Raw genomic sequence first — 22,551 nt, 5'->3', positions numbered from 1 at the left:
CTCCCCTCCCCAGGATTTCTTATCTTCCTCCTGCCCAGCCACCTGCTAAATATAGACAAATTCCAGAGAGTGAGGCTCTTCAGGGAGATGGCAGGGCCACATTGTTCCAGGCTCGCTCTGTCCCTTCTCCCTCCAGTCCAATGTGATGGCTTCTGCCCCCCAACCTTTGGTGAGTCTCAGGGGTACCCCAAACCCTGTCTGTCTGTTCATCTGACAGGGAAAGGGCATGATAAATTGGCATGCTCACAGATCCTGGAGCCGGGCTGCCCTGAGTCCTGGCACTGCCATTTCCTTAACCTCAGTGCCTTAATTCCCTCATCTGTAAAGTGGGGTGATGACAGCAGCACCCACTGTGTAGGATTATTCTGTGAGTGAAGTGAGTTTATAAATGAAAATGCTAAATCAGTGTCAGGCACTTAGAAAGTGCTGGATGACAATGCCTCTACTCTTGCAGCTCACAAGGCCCTGGAATCCTGGGGAAGCTCAGTCCAGGGCCAGGTGGGCAGAGGGCAGTATTGGGTGCTGCCCTCACCCAAGGGGAAGAAGAAGTGGGTGGGCCTGCAGGTGAGGGCAGGAGGGAAAATCTCCAAATACACCCCAAAGTGGACGTCAGAGGCAAAGCTGACTCTTGCCAAAGTCACAAGGATTCACACAAAAAAAGACCCAGAATATTCTGTACCACCCCCCACACACTGTTCCTCTACGAACTTTTGCCTTCCCCCCTCCCCCACTGCCCCCTGTCACAGCAGAGTCATCGGTGTCTGCACAGAAAGAAGCAAACTAGGCATGACTGTCTCCAAGCAAGATGCAATATTGGGAATGGTCATTTGTCCCTCGTGGCCTGGAGGGAGTTCTCTACACATCATCACCATGTAGCCCAAACTTAGACATTTCTCTTTTTTTTTAATATTTTATTTATTTATTCACGAGGGTCACAGAGAGAGAGAGGCTGAGACATAGGAAGAGGGAGGAAAAGGAAGCTCCTGCAGGGAACCCGAAGTGGGACTCGATCCCAGGACCCAGGATCACGCCCTGAGCAAAGACAGATGCTCAACACTGAGCCAGCCCCTGGCATCCCTCTATTCCTCTTTTTAACTACCTGTGACTGTATCCCCCGCTCCTTAGCCTTCTTCAAAGAGGACTGAGCACCCCTTACCCTCTTGTGGGGCTTGGAAACCTGAGAAGGGACGTCACAGTTCAAGCCTGGAGGGCTTTTGCCCTGATGCCAATGACCCCGAGTCTGGGTTCTCTGAGGCCTGCTGGCTGCCCTGGGATGTTTCCTCACTCCCACGCTGGCTTCCGCTACATCTTGTCACTTACTGTTGGAAGCAAGATGCTTCTGGGCTTCCAGGTTCATCTTTTTTTTCTGTTTCTCCCTTTGATGGGGGCTAGAAGCTGGACCAGCTGTGCAATTGGGGTCCTGCCGCCATGCATTCTGTGAGGACGCTTTGGGGCTTAATTCCTGGTCCTGGCCCTGCTCGACAGCACCCCATTCCAGACCTGTGAGGGGGCCTAGCAGCCAGCCTGCGGGGGGGATCCGGCCCATCCCTCACCTAAGCTGTGTGACCTTGGACGGACTGGTTTGACCTCTCCATGACTCAGTTTCCCAGTCTATAAAATGGGATGATACTAGACTTAGCTCCTCGAGGTTGACACGTAATAAATGGCCAGAAAATCCAGCGTTGCAGCCACGATGATCCTCATCATCCTCACAGGAGCCACAACCTAGATTTTAAGCCTCACTGAGGCATTTTTAAAAAGCCCATGTATCAGGCGCGGGGGGCTCTGTAATGATTTATTCCCTGATAACACCCCAGGACCCCTTCTTCCACCAGCTCTAACTCATGGTGTCGTGTGTCCCGATGGTCCCAGCGCCCAGATCAGGCGGGGTCCTCAGTCAACGCCCAATGGACAAATGAGAAAAAGAGAGACCAGACAGGGGCGCCCGGACAAGATGCACGAAACAGCATAAAAGAGACTCTGTGCTACAGGAGGACTCACTAGAATAACTTTAATAACTTTCTTGAGGAAGCTAACGGGGACGAGGTGGGGGGAGGAAGAGACGCTGGAGTAGAAGGCTTCCATGTATACAAATATGATGACTTCAAACAACCAAGGTAGCGCCCCGGGTCGCACTAAGCAAGGCCCTGGGGTCAGATGCCCCGGGTTGGGGGGGGTGCCCGCTGGAGCCGGGGTTGGAGTCCTGGTGGGGGGGCGAGGAGAGGGAGTGGGTGGCGGGCTCGGAGGAGGGCGTGGACGGGTGAGGCGAGGCCCGGCCCTCAGTCCTGTCCCTGGCCCCTGGGAGCTTGCCTCCCTGTGTCCGGGCCGGGCGAGGGGTTAATGCTATGGCCGGCGGGGAGGCCCGGCGGGCCCGGCGGGGTGTGCGGGGCCGGGGCTCAGTGGGGCGGGTGGCGCCGCTCGGCCAGGCTCCCGCGGCCCAGCACCTCCCCGCTGAACTGGTAGGTGAGCTTCTTCTTGACCTTCTTGACCTCCCCCGTCTTGCCGTAGTTGCGCAGGGCGCGGGCCATCTTCTGGTAGGTCATCTTCTTGCGGTTCCCCTTCTGGATGCCCCAGCGGTGTGCGAGCGCCTCCTTGTGCTTGGACGAGAACTGGAAGGTGCCCTTGTCCTTGTCCACCCACCAGATGCTGTCCTTCATGTCTCCGCTGCGAAGCAGGTCGAGCAGGAACTGATACAGACGGATCTTCTTTTTGCTGCCTGTGGGCGGCAGGGGGTCAGCGCCCCAACCCAGGGACCTGGGGACCCAGGGACCCACCCTCCCCTCCCCCCTGGTGCGGGGCGCCCTGGGGAAGAACCGGGAGGAGAGCGTGGTCTACAGGGGAAGGGGCTCCCTCGCCCATGCCTGGCACTCATACCTGCTCACATGCAACCCAGAGAGGCACAGACACACGCCCTCAGTCACATAGATGCCTGTGTGTGTTCACGACACACTTGTGCACACGTGCTCGCTGACACACGAATAGGCACGGATGGTCACAGATGTGGTGCACACTTCGGCAAATGTTCACATGCTCAAATAGAGACACACACGCAGCTCTGTGGCATGGCTGCCATGGCCTTGGCTGGGTGCACGGGGCCCGTATATGGCCAGGGTCAGGGCTGGGCCAGACGGCTGGGCCACCCTACCTGTCTCCCCGTGCAAGAGGCCAGGCCCTGGCTCCAGGCCATCAGCCTCCCCATCAGACACCTCCAGCGGGGGACTCTGCCTCTCGCCTTCCTCCTCATCCGAGCTAGGCTGGGCCGGGGACAGAGAAGGGTATGGGAGGCACATCCGGGGTAGATAGGAGACCTAGAAAGGCAGGGAAAGAGGGTTGAGGTCAGTGAGGGCCAGTTCACAGCTCAGGGCCGCCAGGTAGTAGTGATCCGAACAAGAGAAGAGGGGGTAAGGAGAGGGTGGGGAGGCCAGCAAGGTGCAGAAAGACTTGGGAGAAGGCCGGGGAAGCTGGAGGTCCGTCAGGTTACAGGGGTCGGGCAGGGGCAGCTACCCACAGAGCTTGGGTTGTGGAAGCCTGAGGGCTGCAGGAATCCCGTACATCCTGGGCCCCCTGGATTGTGGCTGCGTGGCCGGGGGAACAGGGCACCCTTTCCCCAAATGCACAGAGGTGCCCTATGGCCTGACATTCCTGGGATCAGAGGTGGCAGAGAGGAGGGGCCCATAGGTAGGGTATGGGAGTGACTGGGGTTTAACCAGGTGGGTGAGAAGTGAGGGAAGGGCCAGTGGAGGTCAGGGAGGGATCACAGAGGTTAACAGAGGTCACTGATTGGGATTAGGGCCCATGGGGCTGAGGAGGGTCAATAAAGGGGGTCAGTGGAGATGGGGAGGCCAGTGGAGGCCAGTGTCCAGTGACTCGAATGCCGGGTCCCTGAGGGGCCGGGAGCTGGGGATTGTCAGGGGTGGATCAGGGGAGGGAGGAGATTCTAGGGGCTCTGTCCATCAGCAGGCAGGAGAAGATAAGGGGTGTGGGGTCACGAGGGCAGCCAGAGGGTCAGGAGGCAGCCGTTGGGGCTCTGGCCGCCGTTGGCGCTGTGGGGCAGGAAGCCGAGTTGAGTAAGAGCCCATGTCAGCTTCCTGCGAAGTGCTGGCCTCACCGCAGGCCCGTCCCAAGGGAGCAAGGGCCGCACGCACCTGGTGGCCGATGCCCGCGTGGCTCGGAGCCATGGGGGTGTCGAGCACGTGCATCTGCTCCAGCTCCATGTGGCGGTAGAGCTGCTGCAGCTGCGGGGGCTGCACGCTCTGCAGCTCCGTGAAGTGGTTCTCGGCGAAGCTCTCAAACTCACTGTGCACGTGGTGTGGGTGGAAGTCCCAGTAATGGTCTGTGGGGACAGCCAGGCAGTGGGGGTGAGCTGGGTGCGGGGCGGGGAGACGCTATAGTAATTCCCACCCCCCCCAAATCATGACGCCGGGCCTAGGGGGCTATTATCACAGGCCCGGCTGGGCTCAAAGTGGAGGTGCATCGTCTCACCACCCACCTTGTTAGGCACCATCCCCATTTTACAGATGAGAACACTGAGGCTGGGCAAGGTGACAGAATGGGCCCGCAGCTAGAGGCCCCGTCCCAGGCAGAGCGGAGACCTGAGGGGAAGCCTGCCTTCCCAGCAGCCAGTCTAGCCCGCCTCCCAAGTGGTCACCAGGACACGGTCAGGATCTGAATCCTGGCTCTGCTATTTGCTTTCTGGGACCTCTCCAGCCTCGGGTGGGTGACTCACTCGTAAAATGGGGATAATCGTTACTGGGAGGCTACAGATGAGTTCCTGTTGTAAAAACTCTCAGCTCCGGAGTAGGCCCTCAGGGAATACTGATTACCCCTCCACAGAGTGGTTCCTGAGGCCACAGTCACACGCACACGGTCTTGTCACATGGCCAAGGTGTGATTGCAAAGTCACACGGCTGACATTCCTCACACCAGAACTTGTCTCGGCCCACGGCGCTGCCCCTTCAAAGCCACGGCCCTGGGCGACTGTATCTGTCCTCCCGTGAGGTTGCCAGGACACAGACCCCCCTGGAAACTCCCCCTAGGTGCTTTCAGAGTCTGCGGTGCGGTGGATTCAAGTTTGGGGAATGGCCACATGCCGGCGGGAGCCCTGTCTTGGAACTAGGACATGGTTTCCCTGGACATCTTTTCCAGGAAAAAAAAAAAAGCAAAACTGCCACATGAAACTTCACTGTCTGTGAAGTTCCTGGGTACAATCTCGGATCCAAAAGAAGATGTGGTGAGAAAGTGACAAGAGGGATTTTCTCATGTGACCCAAGAGGGAGTGCACAAGATGCTAGGCCAAGGCAGCATTCCTGGAATGCTCCAGAAGGACCACCACCAGCCCTGTGTGTGTGTGTGTGTATGTGTGTGTGTGTGTGTGTGTGTGTGTGTGTGTATCTGTCTGTCTCCATTTCTTTTTTTTTTTTTTCCACACAAGTGTATACTCATTCACTCACACATCCCATAAAAATGTGGGTTTTTTGGCTTTGGACCCAGTTACCAGAAGACCTGCTCTCTAATACTGCTCTGTGGTGGCTTTGCTGTGTGACCCTGCACAAGTCATTTTACTACCCTGAGCCGCCAATTCCCCAGTCTAAAAGTCAGGGACCCGACTGGGTAGTTACAGACGTCCTGTCCACACATGAGATCATTTGAACCCACAATCCAGGCAGCCCACACTCCCACCTCTACAAGGCTACATGGTACAGAAGAGAGAAATTGCATGATGTGAGAGTCAGGCAGAGCTGGGTTCAAATCCTGCCTCTGCCATTTACTGTTGTGTTCCATGGCAGGTCATCTCCCTTCTGTAAGCCTCAGTTTCATCATCTGTAAAGAATAATTACACACACCTTATAGTCTTGTTGTGAGGGTTCAATGAGCTAATGCCTGCAAGATGCTTAGAATAGAGCCTAGCATAAAATCCCATTCAATGAATATTATCTTCTACTACTACTACTACTACTACTACTACTACTACTACTACTACTACTGTATTATTCTAAAGAACCTAGACTAGCACTTGAGCAAATGGCAGATACTTTCATGTACGTTTATCTCCTCTTCTTCCTCTCGCTCCCTGCCATCTCAGTCAGTGGCCCAGAGAAATAGTTTGGGGGGGGCCTGTTGCATTCTCCCAGAGGCTAGAGCTGGGGCCTCAGCATTGCACCATGAGGACAATGTTTTGTTCCCCCCTTACTCCCAGGGCGTAAACACAGCAGTCATTCAGCAAACAGTGTTGGGACGAGTGAACAAATGAATCATTGAATAAATCCTAGCCTCCTGAGAACCGTCTCTGACTCCTCCACACAATTATCTAAATCTGAAGGGAAAACAAAACAACACTTAATTTGTGCCGTCATCTTGCAGCAAGTTAACAGCTATCCCCTGCCTGGGAGAGTTGTCTCTGTGCCTTACAGATGGACTGTTCTGGGGGGTCTTTAAATATATGGTGAGCCAATCTGGGGTCCTCTTTAGGGGTGGATCCACCCTCTGGCCCCACTCCTGGCCCCTCCCATTTTTGCCTTCCCCACCCAGGTTGAACTGTCCAGATCTTAACAGCGTGCCTTATCCTGCCAAGCAGCCCCCACACTCAAACCCACTCCAGTTCCAGGCTTTAGAGGACCATGCAAGTGTGCAGCTCTCCAGGTGTGGGGCAACGGCCCCCTCACTGCTCTCTTTCCCTCCTGTTCCCCCTCCTTCTGTCCTAGCTCTGCATGAGATCCCTGAGCTCACTCTAGTGGTCCCAACCTGAGGCCAGGATTTCCTGTGGGGTTCTCAGTACACCTTCATCAGAGTTGGGCCCTACTTGGAGACCCAGTGAATCAGAAGCATCGAGAGGGGAGCTGGAGATTGGAATTTCACAGGGCCTCCAGGAGGTTCCTTTGTTCACTGAAACTCTGGAACCCTGTCCCAGGGTCCCCTGAAAGCTGCAAAGGGGACTCAAGGTACAATTAAGGTTTCAAAAGCCCCAATAGCAACCGCATTTACCCTTGATTTGGGTGCTCAGGCAATTATGTAATAAACCCAGTCTGGTAGGCAGAAACGTTCCAAACATGGGGCCTTTCGAAAGAACACAATACAAGGAATCCTTCATAGCGCAAAGGTCAGCACTCCTGGGCTCTTTGGACCTCATTTCTAAATGGCTGTTCACAAACACATTGCTTCACCCCTTTTTGTGCTTTCACTGGGTTACCTGGGTCATCCTGTGATATGCCTCTTTAGCACAACTCTGCTCCTCAAAAGAATATAATGCCACTTGCATATCCGGAGTTAGCTCTGGACCCTCCTTTTCATAGCCCCATACATAGTAAGCCTCAATCAATAGTCAATCAAATGATCAATAAAAATTGGCTTTTAACGTGTATTTTTACGTACCGGGAGCTATGCTGAGTACTCACACCACCTTTCCCGTTTAATCTCACCTTAGCTATGACAAGGTGGTCACCAGTATGATCTTTCTCTTTTTTGTTTTTATTTTTATTTTTTTTCAGTATGATCTTTCTTTTGCACATGAGGAAACTATGACTCAAAGAGATTAAGTCCCGTGTCCACAGACAGGCATTGGTAAAGTCACCTGTGCCTGCCTCCAGGAACCGAACTCCTACCTATCACACCAAACAACTTCTGAGAGACAAGACTGTTAATGAAAACTTTAATTAAGAGTCATGGTGATACCGACTTTACTGCCTGCCTTTATCCATCTACCCCTCACCCATCATTCATCATCTATCCTCCATCCATCCACCATCCATTCATCTATCCAGCACTGGCCCATCATCCACCCATCCATCATGCATCCATCAGCTAGCTACCCATTCATCATCAATCATTCCCTTCATTCATCCCTCCATCATCCAGCCACGCATCAATAAACCCTTTCATCTTGATCTCTCATTATCTCCCCTTTAAACCAGCTCCCGATCTGGTACCAAAGTCCCTATTCTTACTCAGTATTTTTGGTGTCCTTAATACCTGTATGTTACCAAGACAAAACCGAAATGATATTCCAAACAACTCCACACATACACAAAACTGAAGCCTTAAGTGTCATTCAGTTGACCTTATCTCCTTAGAGCAGAAATCCCAGTCTTAAGCCCAGGGTTCTCCCCAGCAGAGCAGAAGTAAGAACAAGACAGAGAAGGAAGATGAGGAATTAAGAAGGCAAGGGCTGAGAAAAAACTTTAGGAAATCACAGACCACTGGACACAGGCTCCTGAAACCCTGCTCTCCTGCACATTGCTCAAAGGAACCAGAGGTCCAGAGAGTGGGGAGCAACTTCATCATACTTGTTACTCTCTACCATTATCCTAATTATTAAGGTTTTAGTTATTTCCTCTGTTAAATAAATCTGGTGGGATTTGTATTTTATTGATACCATAGCACCTAGCAATGTGCCTGGTGTAGGAGAGACGCTTTGTATACATTTATTAGATGGGCAGGTCTGTGAGAGATGGATGGAGGGTTTGGCAGGTGAAGAGGACAATTGGAAAGATGAATGAGTAAATGATTAGATGGGTGTGTGAACACATTGGTGGACGGACGGATGGTTGGCGGTATGAAAAGATGAAAGAGTACGTGGAAAGATGGAAGGATGGAGAGGAGTCATACTTTGGAACTCTAGTTCCTTTACCAATCCCCTCACAAAAAGCAAATCCTATCACACCTACTGCGATGGCTATTATCAATAAAACAAAACAAAACAAAAAAACAGCAACAACAACAACAACAAAAAAAAAACCAGAAAGTAACCACTGTTGGTGAGGATGTAGAGAAATTGGAACCCTTCTGCACTGTGGGTGGGAATATAAAATGTTGCAGCCACTGTGGACAACAATACAGAGGTCCTCAAAAATTAGAAATAGAACTATCATTTTATATTATGTGTATTTTACCACAATTTAAAATAATAAGAATAGGGGCACCTGGATGGCTCAGTCAGTTAAGCGTCTACCTTTGGTTCAGGTCATGATCTCAGGCTCCTGGGATGGAGGCTCCTCAGCCCTGCATCAAGCTCCTTGCTCAACAGGGAGCCTGCTTCTCCTTCTCCCTGCTCTTGCCCTCTGTTGCTATCTCTGTCTCTGTCTCTCTCTCTCTCAAATAAATAAAACCTTTAAATCTTTTTTTTAAAATTTTTTTATTTATTTATGATAGTCACACACACACACACAGAGAGAGAGAGAGAGAGAGAGAGAGAGAGAGAGAGAGGCAGAGACAGAAGCAGGCTCCATGCACCGGGAGCCGGACGTGGGATTCAATCCTGGGTCTCCAGGATCGCGCCCTGAGCCAAAGGCAGGCGCCAAACCGCTGCGCCACCCAGGGATCCCTAAATAAAACCTTTAAAAAATAAGATAACATAATAAGAATAAACAGTAAATTTTATGAGCCTTGCCTTCAAAATCTATCCTGAATCTGCCTACTTCTTTCTGTCTCTACTACCACCACTCTTGGCCAAGCCACTAGCATCTCTTGCTTGGATAATTCCAGGAGCTTCCTCTCGGTGCTTTCTTCCTGTCCCTACTGTGGCCTCCACTCCATCTATTCTCCCATAGCAGCCAGAGTGACTTTTCAAAAAGCTTATTCAGTGGAACTACTAGATGTTAAGTGAAGGTACTAAATGCCCCACGTTGGGCTCCCTGCTCAGTGAGGGTCTGCTTCTCCCTCTCCCTCTGCTCTCTCTCTCTCTCAAGTAAACAAATAAAATCTTAAAGAGAGAGAGAGAGAGAGAGAGAGAGAGAGAGAGAGAAGGTACTAAAAACTTCCAGAGGCAAAACAAAACTAATCAAACAGAAAAACAAAAACAAAGAACCGGTTACATTACAGAAAGGGGACATAAAAAGGCATCCGACTTCAAAAGAAAAATTCTAGTAACAAGAAGATAAAGAAATGCTTTCAAATTCCTCAGAGAAAATGTGATTTTCAACTTAGATTTCTGTACACAGCCAAACTGCTAATCATAAAGACATGAGGAAAACAAACAAAATAAAACCCTACACACTCTCACACACTCTCCCTTAGGACACTAGAATCAGAAACAACCCCTATCCATGTCATGAAGCATTCACGGTGTGCCCGGCACTGTTCTAAGGATTTTACGTAGAGTGATTCACTCAATCCTTATAGCAACCCCGTGAAGTAGTTACTATTATGAAGTTGAGACACAGAGAGGTAAAATATCTTGCCCATGGTCACCCCAGATAGTAATGGGGAAATGGGGTGTGAATCCCCGCAGCCTGGCTCCAGAACGAGGTACTATCTCCTTGCTACACTGCCCCTCGTCCTCTTTTGGGGGTGGGTGAGAAAGTACAGATAATCAAAGTACACCATGTGGCTCAGCTGAGTAATCCTCACATGATCATAATCCTGGAAAATTCAGATACTGATTTAATAAGTTACTACATGGAGAAAGACAAATATTGTATGATCTCACATATAAGTGAGAATCTAGAACAAAAATCCCAAGCTTGTAGACAAGGCGACCAGGTCTGTGGTTGGCAGAGACCAGGGTTGAGGTTGGGGGAATTGGAGGGACGAGTTCAAAGGGGACAAACTCCTAGTTGTAAGTGCTGAGGACACGATGTACAGTGTGGTGACCAGGGCAGTTAGCAATGCCATATGGGGGGGACGCCTAGGTGGCTCAGCGGTTGAGCGCCTGCCTTTGGCTCAGGGCATGTTCCCAGAGTCCCAGGATCGAGTCCCACATCGGGCTCCCTGCAAGGAGCCTGCTTCTCCTCTGCCCGTGTCTCTGCCTCTCTGTGTCTCTCAGGAATGAATAAATAAAATTAAAAAAAAAAAACAAAAAACAACCAATGTCATATGGTTTATTTGAGAGTTGCTACAGGATTAGATCCTACAACTTCTCTCTACAAGGAGAAAATCTTTTATGTATTTCTATAAGGTGAAGAACGTTAACTGAATTTACTGTGGTGATCATTTCCCACTATCTACGGACGTCAGGTCATGACGCCATGCACCTTAGACCTACCTGGTGTTGTATATCAGATACATCACTAAAACTGGGGAAAAGTTGCTGTAATCATTTTGGTATGTGTGAAGTGTGTGTGTGTGACTACAGTCAGAGTCTCATCTCACACAGAACAAGAGAGCACAGTAGACAATATCGCAAATTAAAAATCCAAGCTAGATTCGTCTCCACCTAGCACATGGAAGGTACTTGATAAATGTCTGTGGATGAATAAATGGACAGTGTTCCAAGTCTCCATTTCAAATCTTCATGTATACGTTTACTTAGCATTGTAATAGGAAGACCAGAAAAATAGCTTTTATCCATCTCTGCCATGCCACGTGTGTTATGAAGAAATGTCTATGATACAGCTTAAGTAAAAAGCAGCAAGTTGCAGATCAGTGCGATACTACAATTCTGGTCGTTGAGGGAATAGACTATACACATGCGCGTGCATGCATTGACAGACATCCAGGAGTATACAGGGGGAAGAAAATGTTTGCACGGATGGACCAAGTGGGGAAGGAGGCTGGGAAGAGGGAAATATTCTACATGATAAGTATTTTTTAAAAGATTTTATTTATTTATTCATGAGAGACACACAGGGAAAGAGAGAGAGGCAGAGACACAGGCAGAGGGAGAAGCGGGCTCCTTGCAGGGAGCCCGATGTGGGACTCGATCTGGGGTCTCCAGGATCAGGCCCTGGGCCAAAGGCAGGCACTAAACCACTGAGCCACCCAGGGATCCCCCATGATAAGGATTTTTAAATTTTTTGCAATGAGTATTTGTTATTTTTAACAATAAAAAATGCAAGATTTAGGGGATCCCTGGGTGGCGCAGTGGTTTAGCGCCGGTCTTTGGCCCAGGGTGCGATCCTGGAGACCCGGGATCGAATCCCACGTCAGGCTCCCGGTGCATGGAGCCTGCTTCTCCCTCTGCCTGTGTCTCTGCCTCTCTCTCTCTCTCTCTCTCTGTGACTGTCATAAATAAATAAACAAATAAAATAAAAAAAAATGCAAGATTTAAAATTTGTTTAGATTTCTCACCACATACACACACACACACACACACACACACACACACACACACACACAAAATGATTCAGATCATGTCATGTCCCTGCTCAAAACCCTGCAATGGTTTCCCATTGTTTGTAGGCTAAAACCCAAACTCCTGCCATGTCTTTGGGCCTGTGTGATCTGTCCTCGGCAGACCCCTCTGGCTTCTCTCTGTTCTCCACTCACGCCCCATGCACCGGCCACCCAGGCCCTCCGTCAGGGTCAGCACTGCTTTGCACTTGCTGCTCTCTACCTAGAACATCTTTCCCCTTTTCATGCATGTTCCTTCTCTGCACTGAGACTTCGCCTCCGCCACCACCTCCTCAGAGGCCTTCCCTGACAACACAAGTGGAAGTGCCCCCTACGTAGGCGCTCTGCATTACGTTACTTCACCTTTTATAGGGCTTCTTATTGCGTGTCTACTTATTTGACTGGTTACCACCACCTCTTCCCACACTGGAATGTAAATTCTGTCTGACTCGCTTATCATGGAACCTCCAGTGCCTAGGACAGTGTCTGGCACACAGCTTACAATCCGAAGCTATTTGGCAGATGGACAAGTGAGGGATGAGTGGACATGTGGAGAGACGATAAGTGTTGGAAGGATGAGTGGGTGGCTTTGAGGGTGGGTGGTTGCATGGGTGGGTGGCTGGTTGACTGTCACCTGTGGATCTGTCACAGAGTCCTCTGTGTTCCTCCCACTCTCCCGACTTCCTCTCCCCTGCCTGGGGCATATAGTAAACCTAATATACTGTGTCCTGAAAGCTCACTCAGGACCTCACACATTTCGTGTATTACCTCAGGGAATCGCCACAACTCTACTAGGTAAGTGTTTCCATGCTCTCATTTCCATATATGAGGGACCAAAGGCTCTGAGAGGTTAAGTCACTTGCTCTAAGGTCACACACTGGTGAGTGATGAAACCAGGACCAGCCCCAGGTCCAGCGCCAGTGCCTTCTTAGTAAGTTTCAACCACCTGGCAATGCAGACCCAGAGGACATGCAGGAACTGGCAGGGGTGGGGGGAGATGTGGGGTGTGGGGTGAAGACTCTTGAGTCTTCAGACAAGAAGTATTAGGAAAAGACAAAACAGAGCACCTGGGTGGCTGCCTTCCACTCAGGTCATGATCCCGGGGTCCTGGGATCCAGCCTGGCATTGGGCTCCCTGCTCAGCAGGGACTCTACTTCTCCCTCTGCTCCTCCCCTACCCCTCAAATAAATAAATAAAATCTTAAGAAAGAAAGGAAAAGAAAAGAAAAAAGGACAGAACAGATGCACAAATCAGCACCAGTGCCCAGACTGGCAATGATGGGAGCAGGCTGTGGGGAGTAGGGACAGGACACCTAGGGACTCTAGGCAAGTCTCCGAAGGAATTGGGGTGTGACCAGAACAGGGTGCTCAGAGGTCTAATCAGGTGTCATTCCTAGAGCCCCAGCCAGGATACAAGGGACCTGCCTGGGCACTGGGCCAAGGAAGTGCAGGCTTTCTCCAAAGGGCTCACTCCATCAGCCCCAGCCACCAGAAACAACTGGTTTCTAGATGTGCTCACACCCCCTCATATTACAGGAGGGGAAACTGAGGCTGCAACAGACCCAAAGGAAATGCCCTCGAACCCAGTGAAACTGAGAAGAGGTTAGGCCAGAGGGGAAAGAGTCCCTCGGCAGGCGCAGGCGTTGCTGAGTGTGCGGGCAGTGGGCTGTCCTGCTGCCTGGAGCCACCAGGGGGAGCCGGTCTTCAGGGTCAAAGGGACCTTCTCAGGTCCTGAACTGCTAGGTGCCAGGGTCACCAGGGGCTGGTCTTTAGGTCAGGGAGGCTTGCCCTTGATACCGGCTGGGGGAGCTGGGGAGGGAAGTGGATGGGGGAAGCTTTCTCCTTAAATTGTCCAGCTTTCCCACAGAGAGGATGCATGGCTTGCAGAATCATAAATATGCTTTGAAGGGTGAAAACAAAGATATTTAACACCCCCTGAGCCCTGGGATCCTGAAAGAGGTCTGTGTGTCCCCACATTCAGACTTAAGGCTCAGTCACCACCCACTCCCTAGACAAGGCTTCCAGGTCTCTGTAGTAGCTGCCAGGTGTTTGTTCCCAGTGCATCTGTGCCCTCTGTGGCAGGCTGTCCATGTGCCTGAAGAATGGAGCTACAGGTGTGGCCGGGCCCCAGGTGTGGCCTCGCCGTGAGAAACGTTCTGCTTCCAGCCTGCCTCTCTCTCTGGGGCCACAGACACCCCAGTGTGTGGCGTGCCCAGATTTCAGCACTCCAGGAGAACCCTCCAAGGAAGGCCTATTAACTAGGCCTTATCGCTTGGGCTCAGGGGTGTCCTGTCACTATAGCAAGATCCCCTTTGGGTGGCCTGTCAGGGTGCCCTGCCCAGGTTCCAGGCACCCAATGCCTGTCCGTGTCTATCCTGAATTTGCTCCAGGGTGGAGGCTGGGCCTTGGGATGAGCAGTGAGACTCACGGAAGGAACCCCTGGCTCATACTCCATCCTCACTCCCACTTCAGCTCGATGAGGGGGCCCTCTGAGCCTTTCCCTTAGTGAGCAGTTCTTAGGGCTGATTCTGTCCCCCAGGACACGTTTGGCAATGTGTGGAGACCTTTCTGGTTGTGGAGACTGGTGGTACTTCTGGTGTCTAATGGGTAGAAGCCAGGGACACTGCCAGATATCCTACACTGTACAGGGCAGGCCCCTCCAACAAAGAAATGCTCCAGCCCCTCATGTCCATGGAGGTTGAGAACACAACAGGGAGCAGGGGCTACACCAGCGTGAACCATACAGTAAGGGGGTGACGGCACCAGAGAGGAAGAATTGGGGGCTTGGGGAGCAGGAGAGGAAAAAGCCGGACCTGGAGCAGATAGACTGAGTGCCACTGACCAGCGGCATGACCTTGTACAAGTCGCTTAGCTCCCTGAGCCTCCGCTTCCTCGTTTATGAAAAGCCACAAGGACTGGACGAGAAGATAAATGTGGACGGAGCTAACCTCGGGCCCTGGCACACCAAAGATGCTCAATCAGTGCGGGCGGGGGTGTGGGGCCCCGAGGGCCGCGTACTCACCGCTGTGGCTCTCTCCATCACTGCTGAGATAGGGGTAGTATTCGTGCGTTTGGCGCTGGTACAGGTCTGTGTCATAGGGAACCAGGTCTTCCGATGGCTGCTGAGAGACCAGGCTGTCAGGGCTCGGATGGCAGCGGGACAGCTCAGACAGGTGGCAGCCCTGGTGTGCCGCGGCCACCACCACCACCTCCCCCACCCTGCTCCTGGGCACAGCACCAGGGCCCCTTCCCGCTTGGAACCTGGGGAGACCACGGTGGGGACAGGGGACCTAGGAGGACTGGAGTCTTGCTGCTGCAGAAAGGGGCTGACGGGGACTCCAAAGGTCAGAGGTCAAAAGAGGACCTGGGCTGAGAGGAGGGCCCCAGGCCTCCCCCTCCCCCCTGCACAGCTGCTCCTCAAACCACACTCACACGCACACTGGCACCCACAGGGCCCCACCTTGCACAAGCACTCTCTCACGATCACGCTGACACACCTACACCTCCAGACCACAGACGCTCCCCGTGACACCCAAACCCCCACACATGAACTAGCACCCAATGGTCTGCCTTCACATGCTCTACAGGCCCCTCGCATTCACACTCACCATCGCACACTCACACCATAGGCACACGCAGCCACTTGAGTTTACACAGGTATCCTCACACTTGCCTTCCAGCACCTTACAGCAGGCTCCAGCTCATGCCCATTGTGGTCACTCACATCCTGCCCGCACACCCATTGTCATTGCGTACACGCTGCTCCTCCTGCCACAGTCCCCACTGCCTGTGCCCGGGCCTAGGTACCCGTGGCCACTCACACTCATGGCTCCTCAGTGTTCACCACGCGGGCCTGACCAGCCAGAGCCCTGGCCCCCTCCCTCTCCCTCCTCCCTCCTCCCTCTGACGCACCCACTAGGATACCCCTTCTCCTCCTCCCTTCCCTCCTGCCCTCACTCCTCATTCTTCCTCCCCACTCCTCCCCATCCTCCTTCTCCCCTCTCCCCATTCCTCCTCCTCTCTCCTCCACTCCCCTCCTCCTCCTCACTCCTCCCTCTCCCCTCCTCCCTCCTCACTCCTCCCTGTCCTCCTCTCCCTTCCCCCCCTACTCTCTCACTCTTCCTGTCCTCTTCTCTCCCCTCCCCCCCCCACTCCTCCTTGTACTGGTGCAGGCACAGGGACACACACACCCATTCTTCACAAGAGTCATCAGGCCTCCTTCCACCCCCACAGTGTGTGCCCAGGGATTGCACAACAATTACTCCAGCCCTTGGGACTTGGGTGGGAGGCTGAGATGTCTTGGGAGCCCACCTTCCCAGGAGTACGCAGAGTAGCCCCTAAGGGGTTTGGTGTAGCCACCCAAGGAGATGTGCCTCCTGCTCAGGTGTGTTTGGGGAGATTGGGGGATTGAGAGGTCAAGGGTCAGAGACAGTGTGGTCAAGCTTCTGGACCTGTGGTTTTCCTGAGGCAAACCTGGCTCTTCCTGGGACCCTCTCTGTCTCCCCACTGCCTGCCCTCCACTACCTTCTTGGTGGTGGATGGGGGAGTGGGGTTGGGGCCGGGTGCCAGCTACAGCTGGCTGTCTGTGTCTGGCCAGTAAGAAGGCCAGGAACCCAGCCCCTGGATTCCAGACAGCACAGCCCAACAGCAGGATGTCAGGGCTGGGGTGCCTCCCGGGGCTCTGAGGCCTGGCTGGGGTGAGGCGGGGGCAGGGAGCTGCCTCTGGGCCGGGAAAGCTGAGTCAGGTGGGCAGGCCCTGCCAAGCCCTTCCCGGCTCCCCAGGGCTCCCCAGCCCTGGGCCCTGCTGAGCGGGAAGGTGGAAAGAGAGAGGGGTCCCCCTCTGTGGGGCCCAGGTCTGCACCTGCCCAAGGCTGCAATTGTCACGGAGAGCACAAGCAGTGGGGACTGGCCCCCGCCTGCTGCCCTTCCCCTCCAGGGGTCCCCTGGGACTCCTGCCGCCTCACCTCCAGTCCCAGCCCTGTCCCACCCTCAGCCCCTGCCCTCACTGCAGCCTCTGCTCTGCTGGGTCCTACCCCAGACAGCCCGCTCCAGCACCTGCCTGGTCTCCCTGCTCCCTGGCCAGTGCCCCAACCCAACTGCCGTCCCAGTCTCCGCTCCACTCCCCACTGCCGCCCAGCCCCTGGGGACCTGCCAGCCCGAGGCCCAGACCCCGGGTCAACAGCCATGTCCCCTGGGCCAGGCCCCAGAGCGGGCACTGGGGACCCAGACACAAACCAGCCTCAGTCTCCAGGAGCATCCAGGCCTCGGGCCAGAGACCTCTGGCCTATCGCCTCCTGCCCTCACGCCTCTACTGTTCTGGGGACCGGCTTCCCCTCGCACCAGGCTCCCCATCTCCTCCTCCGCCATCTCTCTGCCACCGCCCTCACCATCCCCAGCCCGGCACCCTGCCCAGGAGCTCCACCAACCCGCCACCCAAGCCCCATCTATAAATAACCGTTCAGGCCCCACCGATCACAGCCCCACCGTGGGCCCAGCCCTCGGCCGCCAGGGCCTGCTCCGAAGAAGCCAACGGCCCCTCGCGGGGTCTCGGGCCAGGAGCTCCAGGGAGGAAACACCAGCTTCCCACAGATAGGGAGCCGGGGGGCGGCCGGCCGGCTGCTGGGCTGCTGGGCAGGCGGACGGGCGGCTGTGGGCCGCGCGGGTCAGGATGGCAGAGGAGCCCCGGTACTCACAGGGGGGACGAGGGGAAACCCTTCCATTTTGCACGCCTGTAACATCCAGCCGAGCTCCGAGCCGGTCAGGTCCCCCGCCTCGGTGGGGGCCAGTGCGGAGCCCCTCAGGATGGGGCGCCCCGTCGGGGGCTGGACGAACTCGGGGCGGGCGCAGGGCTCGGGCCTGCCCCCTGAGCTACAGGAGCCCTGGGTGAGCCCCCTCCCTTGACATTGCAGGGCCAGCGCAAGTTCCTGATTTTATCGAAGGGCCTGCCACTGGGAGATAGTCCCCTTGGGGTGACATCACCGCCCCAGCCCGTTTGCATAAATCTCTTGCGCTACAGGAAGTCTCAGGCTGGGCTGGGGCAGGTGGTGCTTCAGGGCCTGGCCTGAGAGACCATGGGGGCCAGACCCCCTGCCCAGAGGAAGCTGGAGCTCTGAGGGGCGGTCTTGGAGGCTGGGGTGAGGAGAAAGAGGAGGAGGGAGGAAGGCTAGCTCGACCACAGGGAGGCCAGTGCTGCCCCCAGGCCCTGCTGAGGCCCCCTAACTCCTAACCCCACTAATACCCACTGCTTTTGAGATTCCCATGTGGCCAACAGTCTCTTGCTTGGGGCCAAAACTGGTAGGGGTGGCTTCTTGGGGCCTTCACTTTTGGGGGTCAGCCTGAGTGGTGTGATCTACCAGAGTGTCAGGCCTGGCTCTTCTGGAATCTGGGTCTCCAGCTCTTATATTCTATCTGCCTTGGGGCTGCGCTCCAGGACAGGGTCCTCAGCGCAGTGCTACTTTCCCCCTCCCTGACTCCTTCATACCAGCTTCCCTTCCACCAGAGGAGGCTCCTGGGTTCTTACAACCTCCCCTCCCAGTTTTCTGAGTACCCCCACTTCTTCCAAATCTCTAGGGGCTCTATTCCCAACCCAGATTTCTCAGTTTCCCCACCCCTACCAATACCTGAATATCAATTTAGTCTTCCTAGTTTAAAAACCTTTCTTGTTGGCCCATCCATTCATTTTCCTACCCATTTTTTTTATCCATCCATCTTTTCACCCATCAAGCCAACCATACATTCGTTTATTAGTTCATTTAGCTGTGCATTTGTTCATCCATTTATCTGCTGGTCCATCCCATACATCCACTCACCTGTTTATTTACTTGTCCATCTAGCCATTGAAATACTCATATATTAGCTCATCCATCTGTTATTAATCCATTTATATTTTCATCTGTTTGTCCACTGTATATGCAGCTCTCAATCTGTTCATCCACCTATTCATCCATCCACCCATCTGTCCACTTATTCATGCATTCACACATCTATCCATTCATCCATTTATCCAACCACCTATCCGTTGACCCAACCATCCTTCCATCCATCCATCCATCCATCCATCCATCCATCCATCCACTCATCTATCTGTCTATGCATCCTGCCAATATTAACTGACCTCCAGGCTCTATGCCAAGTGATGGGAAAATAGAAGTTTCAGACAAGATCCCTACCTTCAGAGACCTCCTGATCTAGTCTGGAAGACAGAAGGATGAACAGAGACAGTTTTGATCCATTGATCCCCAGTGAGTCCACTGCACTGGAGAAGAATTTTTTGAGCATTCAGTTTCTTCCCATATGTAGTCCAACTCTTTATTTTCTACCCTCTTCCCACTAAGACTAGCCTGCCTCCTTCCTATCAGTGGAATCTCAGGCCCCCAAGAGTTTCTTTCCTCACTGGCAGCAAAGACTAGGGATTCACAAGGTCTGGGTTCACTATTAGATCTATTTCACTTCCATCTTCACTGATTTTTTGAATCTGTACTTGGGACTCTCCAAGGGGTCAAGGTCACAAGTCCTCAGGACTCCCTACGAACCTGACCAAGGCCCCTCCCCAAGAGTAAGGGAGAGGCTGCCGACTGGGCATCAGTTTCATCCCTGTTCCTCACTTCCCCATCAAGAAGGCCATGTCCTAGCTGACTGCATGTGTGTGGGGTGGGTTTACTCCATAAGAACAGGTCCTGCATGATGTCTTCATTCATTCATTCATTCATTCATTCATTCATTCCTGTCTTGCTTTGGTTTGTTTATATGCATATTTATCTATTAATTCATTTTTTAAATCACTAACTTTTTATGTGCAGGGCCTGGTAAGGGGGCACAAATGTGAATATGGCAGTCCTGGACCCCTGGGAGTTCCCAGACCTGCAAGGGAAACACACATGTAAACAGATAACATGGTCTTTGAGGAGGTGAGGGAACAAGAGAGAGGTGCTAAGTGCACTGGGGAACAATTAATTCGGTCAGGTCCATAGGTAGGAAAACATGCCAGGAAAAGGGAACATCCAGCTGAGGAACCAGCCTGAGCAAAGGCAAGAAGATGGAAAAGAACAAGGGAACAGTGAGGCCCCATCCTCTGGCAAGAAACAAGACAAGATAAGCAAAGAGCCTTGAGTGTCAGCCCAAGGAAACTGGGTTGCATCCAGGGACAGATGCAGAACCTGTGCTGGTTGGAAGCAGGGAGTGTGGCCCTCAGCTCCACGAGGCAGACTGCATACCCTGTCAGCTATGTGTTCCTCAGGCCTAAGTCTTAAGGCCCCCCAGGAGAAGAAAGAGATTCCATTATCCCAAGCCCAAGGGGCCCAGACACGGAAGCCCGAAAAGGATCCAGGGCCACCAAGCTTTAAAAAAAGGCCAGAATAACTCCACTGTCTGTGCAGTGAACACCAATACGTGTGTCCATTCACACACCAGCAAGCCCTCCCTACCCTTCCTTCCACTTCATCTCCTCCCAAAATGCACCAGGGGCCTCCTCCCTTCCTCACAACCCCAGGGACCACTGTTATTCAAAACCATTGGATTAGTAGCACCCAGATTCTAAGCAATTCAGAACAGCAGAAAGGGTCTGATAATCCAACGCCTGGAGGCTAAGAGTTCCTAAAGGGAAGGGAGGGGGCAATGCTTTTCTAAGTGCCCAGCACTGTGCTGGGCGCTTCCTCCCATGTGATCTCACGTAACCAAGACAACCATCTGTTAAACTGAGGCCCAAGAGGCCAGTGACTTGCCCAGGGTCAAGCGTGTGAGTGGAGGGATGGGGCATCAGTTCTGCCTTTGGGGTCCTTATGGGGAGGGAAGGAAGCAGAAGGAAGAAGGAAAAAGACTGAGAAGCCAAGAAGCCAAGCGCAGAAAGGGCAAGGAGGATGGGGGCGGGAGTGGGAGGAGGATTGGAGAGGAAGAGAAACAGAAAGAGAAAAAAAAAAAAAAATGGGAGAAAGAGTCAAAGAAGGGAGCAGAGGTGAGATAAGAAAGAACAAGCAAGCCTGGGGAAAGAGGAGGGCAAAGGGGAGGGAGAGCTGAGACTGGACAGCCTCCTCCTTCTTCAGTGGAAGAAGGGGGACAGAGAGGGTCCAGCAGGTACCTCATTCAGTAAGAAGTGGATTTGAAACAAAATATCTTGGGGGCTCCAGGGAATGAGAGGCAAAAAACCATTTTTTGAAGTTATTTTATTTTTTTGAAGAAGTAACATACGCACATGGTAGAGAACTCGAAGGTACAGAAAGGGACACGGCTGCCCAGTTCCCCTTCCAAAGGCTACCCTCCCTGTTACCTGATGCTTGTGCATTTTTCTAGATAGTCTGAGCAGACACAAAAATAAAGGCAGCTATATTATTTTTTAAATTTTACACGGAATTTTAAACACATTCCACCTCTCTCTGGTTTTATTTTTCCCTTAAATCCATTCCATGCTCAGACATAGAGAGTTACCTTTGTTCTTTTTAATGACTGTGTAGTATTTCACTATTTGAATGGATTGTGGTTTTTTTTTTTTTAAGTAAGCTCTGTGCTGAACATGGGGCTTGAACTCACAACCACGAGATCGAGAGTCACATGCTCCACAGACTAAGCCAGCCAGGTGCCCCTCGACAGTGATATTTATAAATCATGAGAGACCTCATTCATATAAAAGAGTGCTCAAAATATTTCTGTATAGTTTAAGGAGTAATTATAAAGCTAACACTTGGGACTCCTGGGTGTCTCAGTTCATTAAGCATCTGACACTTGAACTCAGCTCAGGTCTTGATCTTAGGGTTGTGAGTTCAAGCCCCACATCAGGCTCTGAGTGTGGAGCCTATTTTTTAAAAAAGCTAAAGCTTATGTACCCACCATCCAGGTCAAGAAGTAAAACATCTCCAACACTCCAGAAACATCCCTCAAATGTCCTCTTACAGATCTCTCCCTCTGTAGAAATAACATTGTCCTAAATTTTTCGGTCATTATTTCCTCACTTTCTTTATAGTTTTACCACTTTTTTAAAAAAATATTTTTATTTATTTATGATAGTCACAGAGAGAGAGAGAGGCAGAGACACAGGCAGAGGGAGAAGCAGGCTCCATGCACCGGGAGCCTGACGTGGGATTCGATCCCGGGTCTCCAGGATCGCGCCCTGGGCCAAAGGCAGGCACCAAACCGCTGCGCCACCCAGGGATCCGTTTTACCACTTTTGTAAACATCTTTATAGTTTATTTTTTTATTGTAACACATTTTAATCTCAAATAAAAAGAAACAGGTAAATATTCTTTAGGGTGCTACTTCTTTTTCCCATCATCTAGTTGCATGTAGCTGTGGTTCATTTCCATTATGCATAGTTATCCTGTTGTTTAAAAATGTATTTATTTAAACAGTCTCATGGAAGGACATTCAGGTTGTTTCCAGTCTTTTGCTATTACAAATCATAACACAATCAATAAAATTTGCTAGTTTACACATATGCAAGCTAGGTCTAGGATAAATTCACCAAAGATTGAAAAGATGGCTCAAAGGTACTTTTTTTTTTTTCCAGAGAAACTAGAGGAGA

General features: G+C 52.2%; 1 protein-coding gene across 2 annotated transcripts; it reads right to left on the bottom strand.

Moving 5' to 3' along the window:
- Positions 1-1,996: 1,996 nt before the first annotated feature.
- On the bottom strand, positions 1,997-17,951 carry SPI1 (Spi-1 proto-oncogene). 2 transcript variants are annotated; one of them, XM_055315146.1, is made up of 5 exons: positions 17,735-17,951; positions 15,064-15,163; positions 4,146-4,333; positions 3,146-3,308; positions 1,997-2,716 (listed from the first exon to the last, which is right to left on the bottom strand). In XM_055315146.1, exons 1-5 carry the CDS (start codon positions 17,777-17,779, stop codon positions 2,397-2,399), a joined length of 816 nt encoding a protein of 271 aa, XP_055171121.1. In that variant the 5' UTR covers positions 17,780-17,951; the 3' UTR covers positions 1,997-2,396. The 2 variants fall into 2 exon arrangements, with proteins under 2 accessions (XP_055171121.1, XP_055171122.1); XM_055315147.1 differs by having other exon boundaries at positions 15,064-15,160.
- Between the last annotated feature and the right edge of the window lie 4,600 nt (positions 17,952-22,551).

This window comes from Nyctereutes procyonoides, unplaced genomic scaffold, assembly GCF_905146905.1.
Source record: "Nyctereutes procyonoides isolate TBG_1078 unplaced genomic scaffold, NYPRO_anot_genome, whole genome shotgun sequence".
In the NCBI taxonomy this organism is placed as follows: Eukaryota; Metazoa; Chordata; class Mammalia; order Carnivora; family Canidae; genus Nyctereutes; species Nyctereutes procyonoides.
This window is presented reverse-complemented; position numbering and strand designations above follow the sequence as displayed.